Source organism: Oncorhynchus gorbuscha, unplaced genomic scaffold, assembly GCF_021184085.1.
Source record: "Oncorhynchus gorbuscha isolate QuinsamMale2020 ecotype Even-year unplaced genomic scaffold, OgorEven_v1.0 Un_scaffold_2480, whole genome shotgun sequence".
Lineage (NCBI taxonomy): Eukaryota > Metazoa > Chordata > Actinopteri > Salmoniformes > Salmonidae > Oncorhynchus > Oncorhynchus gorbuscha.
In genome coordinates this window covers 30596-42500 of record NW_025746980.1, presented here as the reverse complement: position 1 = coordinate 42500, position 11905 = coordinate 30596, and the positions used below count along the sequence as shown (strand labels likewise).

At 44.8% G+C, this 11905-nt stretch overlaps 1 protein-coding gene across 1 annotated transcript in view; it reads right to left on the bottom strand.

Moving 5' to 3' along the window:
• The window catches only part of LOC124025852 (G protein-coupled receptor kinase 5-like), a 36593-nt gene extending 25699 nt beyond the window's left edge, over window positions 1–10894 (bottom strand). Inside the window, 3 exon segments of the mRNA XM_046339166.1 lie at window positions 1660–1723; window positions 2882–2974; window positions 10840–10894. Of these exon segments, the coding sequence (XP_046195122.1) occupies window positions 1660–1723; window positions 2882–2922 (105 nt within the window). The 5' untranslated portion in view covers window positions 2923–2974; window positions 10840–10894.
• Window positions 10895–11905: the final 1011 nt, after the last annotated feature.

Here is an 11905-nt window from a genome sequence, read left to right as displayed (position 1 = left end):
ACACACATTATTAAGGTTACACACATTATTAAGGTTACACACATTATTAAGGTTACACACATTATTAAGGTTACACACATTATTAAGGTTACACACATTATTAAGGTTACACACATTATTAAGGTTACACACATTATTAAGGTTACACACATTATTAAGGTTACACACATTATTAAGGTTACACACATTCTTAAGGTTACACACATTCTTAAGGTTACACACATTATTAAGGTTACACACATTATTAAGGTTACACACATTCTTAAGGTTACACACATTATTAAGGTTACACATTATTAAGGTTAATAATATATGCATTTAGCACATTTTATCCACACATGTGTGCATTTCTTAAGGTTACACACATTCTTAAGGTTACACACATTCTTAAGGTTACACACATTCTTAAGGTTACACACATTATTAAGGTTACACACATTATTAAGGTTACACACATTATTAAGGTTACACACATTCTTAAGGTTACACATTCTTAAGGTTACACACATTCTTAAGGTTACACACATTATTAAGGTTACACACATTATTAAGGTTACACACATTATTAAGGTTACACACATTATTAAGGTTACACACATTATTAAGGTTACACACATTATTAAGGTTACACACATTATTAAGGTTACACACATTATTAAGGTTACACACATTATTAAGGTTACACACATTATTAAGGTTACACATTTATTAAGGTTACACACATTATTAAGGTTACACATTATTAAGGTTACACATTATTAAGGTTACACACATTATTAAGGTTACACACATTATTAAGGTTACACACATTATTAAGGTTACACACATTATTAAGGTTACACACATTATTAAGGTTACACACATTATTAAGGTTACACACATTATTAAGGTTACACATTATTAAGGTTACACACATTATTAAGGTTACACACATTATTAAGGTTACACACATTATTACAGGTTACACACATTATTAAGGTTACACACATTATTAAGGTTACACACATTATTAAGGTTACACACATTATTAAGGTTACACACATTATTAAGGTTACACACATTATGAAGGTTACACACATTATTAAGGTTACACACATTATTAAGGTTACACACATTATTAAGTCACCTCACTCGGGGTCAAACAGTCAACTCACTCGGGGTCAAACAGTCACCTCACTCGGGGTCAAACAGTCACCTCACTCGGGGTCAAACAGTCAACTCACTCGGGGTCAAACAGTCAACTCACTCGGGGTCAAACAGTCAACTCACTCGGGGTCAAACAGTCAACTCACTCGGGGTCAAACAGTCAACTCATTCGGGGTCAAACAGTCGCCTCACTCGGGGTCAAACAGTCGCCTCACTCGGGGTCAAACAGTCAACTCACTCGGGGTCAAACAGTCAACTCATTCGGGGTCAAACAGTCGCCTCACTCGGGGTCAAACAGTCGCCTCACTCGGGGTCAAACAGTCAACTCACTCGGGGTCAAACAGTCGCCTCACTCGGGGTCAAACAGTCAACTCACTCGGGGTCAAACAGTCAACTCACTCGGGGTCAAACAGTCAACTCACTCGGGGTCAAACAGTCAACTCACTCGGGGTCAAACAGTCAACTCACTCGGGGTCAAACAGTCAACTCACTCGGGGTTAAAAAAGCACTCACCTCACCAAATCCACCTTTTCCTAGTACTCTGTAATGCCTGAAGGTATTTTTGGTTACTGGTTGCCTGTAGGAGAGAGAGAAATTGTGTGTTTTAGTTATCACACAGAAGGTTACTGGTTGACTGTAAGAGAGAGAAGAAGAAAGAGAACCCTGTGTGAGAGAGAAGAACCCTGTGTGAGAGAGAAGAAGAAGGAGAACCCTGTGTGAGAGAGAAGAAGAAGGAGAACCCTGTGTGAGAGAGAAGAAGAAGGAGAACCCTGTGTGTGAGAAGAAGAAAGAGAACCCTGTGTGAGAGAAGCAGAAAGAGAACCCTGTGTGAGAGAGAAGCAGAAAGAGAACCCTGTGTGAGAGAAGCAGAAAGAGAACCCTGTGTGAGAGAGAGAAGAAGAAAGAGAACCCTGTGTGAGAGAAGCAGAAAGAGAACCCTGTGTGAGAGAGAAGCAGAAAGAGAACCCTGTGTGAGAGAGAAGAAGAAAGAGAACCCTGTGTGAGAGAAGCAGAAAGAGAACCCTGTGTGAGAGAGAAGCAGAAAGAGAACCCTGTGTGAGAGAGAAGAAGAAAGAGAACCCTGTGTGAGAGAGAAGAAGAAAGAGAACCCTGTGTGAGAGAGAAGAAGAAAGAGAACCCTGTGTGAGAGAGAAAAAGAAGAAAGAGAACCCTGTGTGAGAGAGAAGAAGAAGAAAGAGAACCCTGTGTGAGAGAGAAGAGGAAAGAGAACCCTGTGTGAGAGAAGAAGAAGAAAGAGAACCCTGTGTGAGAGAAGAAGAAAGAGAACCCTGTGTGAGAGAGAAAAGAAGAGAACCCTGTGTGAGAGAGAAGAAGGAGAACCCTGTGTGAGAGAGAAGAAGAAAGAGAACCCTGTGTGAGAGAGAAAAAGAAAGAGAACCCTGTGTGAGAGAAGAAGAAGAAAGAGAACCCTGTGTGAGAGAAGAAGAACCCTATGTGAGAGAGAAGAAGAAAGAGAACCCTGTGTGAGAGAAGAAGAAAGAGAACCCTGTGTGAGAGAGAAGAAGAAAGAGAACCATGTGTGAGAGAAGAAGAAAAAGAGAACCCTGTGTGAGAGAGAAGAAGAAAGAGAACCCTGTGTGAGAGAGAAGGAGAAGAAAGAGAACCCTGTGTGAGAGAGAAGAAGAAAGAGAACCCTGTGTGAGAGAGAAGAAGAAAGAGAACCCTGTGTGAGAGAGAAGAAGAAACACAGATTGACTGACTCATGACCTCTCACCTCTCCAGCCACTTCCACTGCAGAAAGCGAGAGAAGTACATCGTCTCCTGGTAGGACGAGAACGGAGCGCCACTCAAGTACTCCCGAACAATACTGGAGGAAAGAGAGTGAACGAGAGAGAGAGAGAGAGTGTAAGAGAGAGAGCGAGAGAGTGAACGAGAGAGAGAGTGAATTAGATAGAGTGAATGAGAGCGAGAGAGAGAACAAGAGAGAGAGTGTGAGAGAGTGTGAGAGAGCGAGAGAGAGTGAATGAGAGAGCGAGAGAGAGCGAGAGAGCGAGAGAACGAGAGAGAGAAACGAGAGAGAGAGAGAAAACGAGAGAGAGAGAGAGAGAACGAGAGAGAGAGAGAGAGAAACGAGAGAGAGAGAGAGAGAGAGAGAGAGAGAACGAGAGAGAGAACGAGAGAGAGAATGAGAGAACAAGAGAGAGAGAGAGAGAGAGAGAATGAGAGAGAGAGTGAGAACAAGAATGAGAGAATGAGAGACGAGAGAGAAAAAAACACTGAGTTTAACATATCCAAGATATGCCCCCCCCCATTACAACCAAATCTAAAATCCACTGTTTCCAACCAAACCAAACTCTGCACCATTCTGTCTCCCAAACCTTTTGGACCACAACTTTAGATATACCATCTTTAAACCAATCCAAACCTTTAATCAATCATCTCCAACCTTCTATCAACCATCACTAACCTTTAATCAACACATTGTAACCATATATCAACGATCCTTAACCTTATATTAACCATCTCTAACCTTTTATCAACCATTTCTAACCTTCCCTAACCTTCTCTCTGGATGTTCAGGTTTATAGACACACACACACACACACACACACACACACACACACACACACACACACACACACACACACACACACACACACACACACACACACACACACACACACACACACACACACACACACACACACACACACACGCGCACACTTTATCAAAAACAGACACCTTGTTTTCATCTGTTTGTGCACATGTGCGAATGTGTGTGTTCGTGCGCGAGTGTGTGTGTGTTCGTGCGCGAGTGTTCATGCGTGAGTGTGTGTGTTCATGTGTGTTTCCTGCGTGAGTGTGTGTGTTCCTGCGTGAGTGTGTGTGTTCCTGTGTGTGTGTGTGTGTTCCTGTGTGTGTGTGTGTGTGTGTGTGTGTGTGTGTGTGTGTGTGTGTGTGTGTGTGTGTGTGTGTGTGTGTGTGTGTGTGTGTGTGTGTGTGTGTGTGTGTGTGTGTGTGTGTGTGTGTGTGTGTGTGTGTGTGTGTTCATGCATGAGTGTGAGTGTGTGTGTTCCTGTGTGAGTATATCCATGTACCCTGTTGAAAGCGGAGCTCCAGAACAGAGTGGATAAAACGAAAATAAGCTATGTGTAAATATGTCTGAATGGCAGAACATTCCAGACAGTTCAACCAGGAAACTGGAATTCTGAGAAACGCTTCAGAAACAACGGGAGGTCCACTGGAAAAATCACACCCAGCCAGGCGTGTGTGTGTGTGTGTGTGTGTGTGTGTGTGTGTGTGTGTGTGTGTGTGTGTGTGTGTGTGTGTGTGTGTGTGTGTGTGTGTGTGTGTGTGTGTGTGTGTGTGTGTGTGTGTGTGTGTGTGTGTGTGTGTGTGTGTGTGTGTGTGTGTGTGTGTGTGTGATTATAAGAGCATATGAGAGAGAGAGACAGAGAGAGAGAGAGAGACAGAGAGAGAGAGACAGAGAGAGAGAGAAACGCACATCACTTCAGACCCCCCCAAAACACAACAGTAAATGTTCATTCTGTATCTTAGTGCTAATCATGGTGTCTTTAACCAGAAGGCGGCTATTGGAGGTGGCTTATGGTAGAGACGGAGGTGGACACATGAACATTTAATTCTCTGGCAACAGCTCTGGTGGACATTCCTGCAGTCAGAATGCCAATCCCTCAAAACCTGAAACATCTGTGGCGTTGTGTTGTGTGACAAAACTGCACATTTTAAAAAGTGGCCTTATTGGACCCCCCCAGCACAAGGTGCACCTGTGTCATGCTGTTTAATCAGCTTCTTGATATGCCACACCTGTCAGGTGGATGGATTATCTTGGGGCAAAAGGAGAACTGCTCACTAACAAGGATGTAAACAAATTTGTGCACAAAATGTAATGAGAAATCAGCTTTTTATGTATGGAACATTTCAGGGATATTTAATTTCAGTTCGTAAAACATGGGACCAACACTTTACATGGTGCATTTATATTGTTGTTCAGTATACTATACTGCCTATTTGAACTGTCATAACCCCTTCAAACTGAACTGTAGTAAACTGTTTAAAACTAGAAAAGCACACAAAACCTATTTTCTAGCCACTCACATATGAATATGGTGCATTTATATTGTATGTTCAGTATACCCTTCAATTTGACACTGAACTGTAGTAAACTGTTTAAAACTAGAAACTGTAGTAAAACCTATTTTCTAGCCACTCACATACTGAGAAAATAATTGAAAGTATGCTGCTCCAAACGCGTGTTCCGCGATTCACACCCGACACACACACACACACACACACACACACACACACACACACACACACACACACACACACACACACACACACACACACACACACACACACACACACACACACACACACACACACACACACACACACACACACACACAGAGAGAGAGAGAGAGAAAATTCTTGCCCCAGCTCATGTCTCTAACCCAGACTGAGAAAATAATTGTTTTCAAAGTAACGTTCTGCTGCTCCAAACGGTGTTCCGCGATTCCAGTTGTCCCGAGGGAGAACCCTGGTACGTCAGAGAGAGATTCCCTCCCCATTCTGACTGTTTGAACTTTAAGTTATCACACACACAGAGAAACAGAGAGAGAGAGAGAGAAACAGAGAGAGAGAGAGAGAGAGAGAGAGAGAGAGAGAGAGAGAGAGAGAGAGAGAGAGAGGAGAGAGAGAGAGAGAGAGAGAGAGAGAGAGAGAGAGAGAGAGAGAGAGAGAGAGAGAGAGAGACAGAGACAGAGACAGAAAGAGAGAGACAGAGGAGTAGGTTATATATACCTGTGTGTGTATTCTTCATAAAGTCTGACTACTCTGTGTGTGTGTGTGTGTGTGTGTGTGTGTGTGTGTGTGTGTGTGTGTGTGTGTGTGTGTGTGTGTGTGTGTGTGTGTGTGTGTGTGTGTGTGTGTGTGTGTGTGTGTGTGTGTGTGTGTGTGTGTGTGTGTGTGTGTGTGTGTGTGTGTGTGTGTGTGTGTTTCCCATTAGGAATAAGGGAATAAGCTCTGGAAACTTTTTTTGGGGGACGAATCCTAACTTCCAGTCCAACTGACACCAAATACACATCAACGCACGACTACGTGAAAATGTGACTTCATCTTCAGCACAATACCAGTGTAATAATGTGAAAAATGCGTATATATATATTTCCACGTATAACAAAATAATAATAATTGAAGAAGAAAATGTATGGTTAAAAAGTTCTGCATCATCGGAAAATTAAAACAGTTTAAAAAAAAAGATGTTAAAACTACTGTGTTAGTAGGTCGAATCAAATCTTTTTTTTATAAAGCCCTTCGTACATCAGCTGATATCTCAAAGTGCTGTACAGAAACCCAGCCTAAAACCCCCAAACAGCAAGCAATGCAGGTGTAGAAGCACGGTGGCTAGGAAAAACTCCTAGAAAGGCCAAAACCTAGGAAGAAACCTAGAGAGGAACCAGGCTATGTGGGGTGGCCAGTCCTCTTCTGGCTGTGCCAGGTCAACTGTAAGTGGGAAAACGTCTAGGAGCAACAACGGCTCAGTCGCGAAGTGGTAGGCCACACGAGCTCATAGAACGGGACTACCGAGTTGCAAACTGCTCGTCAAAGTCAAAATCATCTGTCCTCGGATGCAACTCTCACTACTCTGGAAGCAACGTCAATAACAAACACTGTTCGTCGGGAGCTTCATGAAATGGGTTTCCATGGCTGAGCAGACGCACACAAGCCTAAGATCACCATGCGCAATGCCAAGCGCCAACTGGAGTGGTGTAAGGCTTGTTCACCGTTGAACTCTGGAGCAGTAACACTCTGGAAACACGTTCTCTGGAATGAATCACGCTTCACCATCTGGCAGTACGACAGACTAATCTGGGTTTGGCAGATGCCAGGAGATAACGTTACCTGCCCGAATACATAATGCCAACTGTAAAGGTGGAGGAGGAATAATGGGTCTGTTTTTTTCATGGTTCGGCCCCTTTAGTTCCAGGGAAGGGACATGTTAAATGACATTCTAGATGATTCATTTTAGATGCTTTAACTGTATGGCATCAGTTTGGGGAAGGCCCTTTCCTGTTTCAGCATGACAATACCCCCCAGTGCACAAAGTGAGGTCCATAGAGAAATGGTTTGTTGAGATCGGTGTGGAAGAACTTGACTGGCATGCGCATAGCCCTGACCTCAACCCCATCGAACACCTTTGGGATGAATTGGAACGCCGACTGTGAGCCAGGCCTAATCGCCCAACATCAGTGTCCGACCTCTCTAATGCTCTTGTGGCGGAATGGAAGCAAGACCCCACAGCAATGTTCCTACATCTAGTGGAAAGCCTTCCCAGAAGAGTGGAGGCTGTTATAGCAGCAATGTTCCAACATCTAGTGGAAAGCCTTCCCAGAAGAGTAGAGGCTGTTATAGCAGCAATGTTCCTGCATCTAGTGGAAAGCCTTCCCAGGGGAGTGGAGGCTGTTATAGCAGCAATGTTCCAACATCTAGTGGAAAGCCTTCCCAGAAGAGTGGAGGCTGTTATAGCAGCAATGTTCCAACATCTAGTGGAAAGCCTTCCCAGAGGAGTGGAGGCTGTTATAGCAGCAAAAGGGGGGACCAACTCCATATTAAAGCCCATGATTTTGGAATGAGATGTTTGACGAGCAGGTGTCCACATACTTTTGGCCATGTAGTGCGTCTCTGATGTGTCCCCTCTATTGGCTCTGGGGCTGAGAGCAGGAAACTATGACACCTGCAAATCAGTGTGTGTGTGTGTGTGGTGAACACTGAGGCCGTTGTTGTGCCCATGCCAGGCGTCCGGATGCCCTCTCCTGCTGCTCACGTCCATTTGGCACCACTGTGTGTGTGTGTGTGTGTGTGTGTGTGTGTGTGTGTGTGTGTGTGTGTGTGTGTGTGTGTGTGTGTGTGTGTGTGTGTGTGTGTGTGTGTGTGTGTGTGTGTGTGTGTGTGTGTGTGTGTGTGTGTGTGTGTGTGTGTGTGTGTGTGTGTGTGTGTGTGTGTGTGTGTGTGTGTGTGTGTGTTTTTAATACTGTTCCAGGTGCCAGATCCCTCATAATAATTACTGTGACAGAGTTGGGCTCTTTCCAACACACACACACGCACACGCACACGCACACACACACACACACACACACACACACACACACACACACACACACACACACACACCATAACTCTCTAAACAGTTTGTGTCTTAAAAAAGTTTCAGAAGCTTCCTAACTGCAGCCTCAGTTGACAAGAGAGACCCTCCTGTAGAGAGACCCTCCTGGAGAGAGACCCTCCTGTAGAGAGACCCTCCTATAGAGAGACCCTCCTATAGAGAGACCCTCCTGTAGAGAGACCCTCCTGGAGAGAGACCCTCCTGGAGAGAGACCCTCCTATAGAGAGACCCTCCTGGATCCTAGAGAGACCCTCCTATAGAGAGACCCTATAGAGAGACCCTCCTAGACCCTCCTGGAGAGAGACCCTCCTATCCTGGAGAGAGACCCTCCTATAGAGAGACCCTCCTATAGAGAGACCCTCCTAGAGAGACCCTCCTGTAGAGAGACCCTCCTGTGGAGAGAGACCCTCCTGTCCTGTAGAGAGACCCTCCTATAGAGAAACCCTCCTGGAGAGAGACCCTCCTATAGAGAACCCTCCTGTAGAGAGACCCTCCTATAGAGAGACCCTCCTATAGAGAGACCCTCCTGGAGAGAGACCCTCCTGGAGAGAAACCCTCCTGTCCTAGAGAAACCCTCCTGTAGAGACCCTCCTGGAGAGAGACCCTCCTGTAGAGAAACCCTCCTGTAGAGACCTGTAGAGAAACCCTCCTGTAGAGAAACCCTCCTGTAGAGAAACCCTCCTGTAGAGAAACCCTCCTATAGAGAAACCCTCCTATAGAGAGACCCTCCTGTAGAGAGACCCTCCTGTAGAGAGACCCTCCTGTAGAGAGACCCTCCTATAGAGAGACCCTCCTGTAGAGAGACCCTCCTGTAGAGAGACCCTCCTGTAGAGAGACCCTCCTGTAGAGAGACCCTCCTGTAGGTTTTAACTCCAACCCTGTTCCTGGAGAGAAACCCTCCTGTAGGTTTTAACTCCAACCCTGTTCCTGGAGAGAAACCCTCCTGTAGGTTTTAACTCCAACCCTATTCCTGGAGAGAAACCCTCCTGTAGGTTTTAACTCCAACCCTGTTCCTGGAGAGAAACCCTCCTGTAGGTTTTAACTAACCTGATTAATCTTATCAACCAGCTGATGATTAGAATCAGGAGATTAGGATTGTAAGAGAACCTACATTACGATGGCTCTCCAGGAACAGGGTTGGGCATCCCTGCCAAAAACACACAAAGCCAGGAGCCAGGACCCGTTGAAAAGCCAAATCCTCCACCCATCACATCGAAGCCAAACTGACGTCAACGTCCATGAATTATCACATCTTCTCCAAATGGGGTTACAACACATTCCAAGAAGCTTGTTAAAAATCCCTTTTGTTTATCAAGTACTACATTGGGAGGAGGAAAGATCAGGTGGGAGGGACCATTCTAGCCAATGAGAGGGCGGATCAGGTGGGACCATTCTAGCCAATGAGAGGGCGGATCAGGCGGGACCATTCTAGCCAATGAGAGGGCGGATCAGGTGGGACCATTCTAGCCAATGAGAGGGCGGATCAGGCGGGACCATTCTAGCCAATGAGAGGGCGGATCAGGCGGGACCATTCTAGCCAATGAGAGGGGAGGATCAGGCGGGACCATTCTAGCCAATGAGAGGGCGGATCAGGCGGGACCATTCTAGCCAATGAGAGGGCGGATCAGGTGGGACCATTCTAGCCAATCAGAGAGCGGATACGCACGTGAACAACAGACACACCGGTTTCCACTAGTTACCCCAGCCACAAAGTCTAAATTGGCTATACCGTACAAATTCATAAAACAAAAATGTGCTTTTTTTTGTTTTTATTTAAGGTTAGATTTAGGCATAAGGTTAGCAGTGTGGTTAAGGTTAAGTTTAAAATCACATTTACGAAGAGAAATTGTAGAAATAGGGAGGGTTTAAGACTTTGTGGCTGTGGTAACTAGTGACCACCAGGCACAACTCCAACGTAATGTCTTTCCCTCGAGGTTTCCAGGATATCACGTATCTTATACCAATACACTCGTAACAACCGAAGTATTACCAAAAGAAACATTTATTTGATCAAATAAGCCACACGTAGCAAATAAACCATTACATTTTTTAAATATATAACCAAATTCCACCCTCTCTCTCATTGACCTCCACAGAAAAACTCTTTGCTTGTTGAGTTCTCCCTCGCTTCACCTTTTCACCTCTGGCATTAGGATTCAGTTAAATCTTCCTGCCCCACAATTACAACACAACCATCATTCCAAAAATGGCCCCCCAGATACAATAGCCAGACCACTTAATTATATGTAGCTCTTTGATTGACAGGTGTGCTGACCAATGTGATGACCAGGTGATACCCTGATTGACAGGCGAGCTGACCAATGAATGCCAGGTGATAGCCTGATTGACAGGCGAGCTGACCAATGAATGCCAGGTGATACCCTGATTGACAGGCGAGCTGACCAATGAATGCCAGGTGCTACCCTGATTGACAGGCGAGCTGACCAATGAATGCCAGGTGATAGCCTGATTGACAGGTGAGCTGACCAATGAATGCCAGGTGATACCCTGATTGACAGGCGAGCTGACCAATAAGAAGACAGACATACTTGCAGCAGTCGTTGAAGAGTTCCTTGCAGGGCGTCTGTTCCAGCTTCTCACGACACTCCCTACCAACTCCTGAGGTATATCTCTCAGATGGGCTGCCGACTAGACGGAGAGAGAGAGAATATATAATATATAATATAATATTTATTTACTGATGAACTGAACTACCTTTAGAAAGGATTCATCCCCCTTGACTTATTCCACAGTCTGTTTCAGCCTGAATTCAAAATGGGAGAAGAAATATATATATATATATATATATATAGATACAAAAACACACGTTTTACATTTTCATTTTTGTCATTTAGCAGAGAGACTTACAAAACCCCACAATGACAAAGTCAAAACATGTTTTTATAAATTTTTGGACATTTATTGAAAATTAGACACAGATATGAGGTCCTACAGTCGACAGTGCAGGTCAGAGCAAAAAACCAAGCCTTGAGGTCGAAGGAATTGTCCCGTAGAGCTCTGAGACAGGATTGTGTTGAGGCACAGATCTGGGGAAGGGTATCAAAACATTTCTGCAGCATTGAAGGTCCCCAAGAACACAGTGGCCTCCATCATTCTTAAATAGAAGTTTGGAATAGAGTTTGGAACCACCAAGACTCTTCCTAGAGCTGGCCGCCCAGTCAAACTGACCAATCGGGGAGAAGGGCCTTGGTCAGGGAGGTGACCAAGAACCTGATTGTTACTCTGACAGAGCTCTAGAGTTCCTCTGTAGAGATGAGAGAACCTTCTAGAAGGACAACCATCTCTGCAGCACTCCACCAATCAGTCCTTTATGGTAGAGAGGCCAGACATGCCTTTTACTGAGAAGTGGCATCCATGACAGCCTGCTTGGAGTTTGCCAAAGGCACCTAAAGACTCTCAGACCATGAGAAACAAGATTCTCTTGTCTGATGAAACCAAGATTGAACTGTTTGGCCTGAATGCCAAGCATCACATCTGGAGGAAACCTGGCTCCATCCCTACGGTGAAGCATGGAGGTGGCAGCATCATACTGTGGGGATGTTTTTCAGGGACTGGGAGACTAGTCAGGATCAAGGGAAAGGACAGGACCTCAGA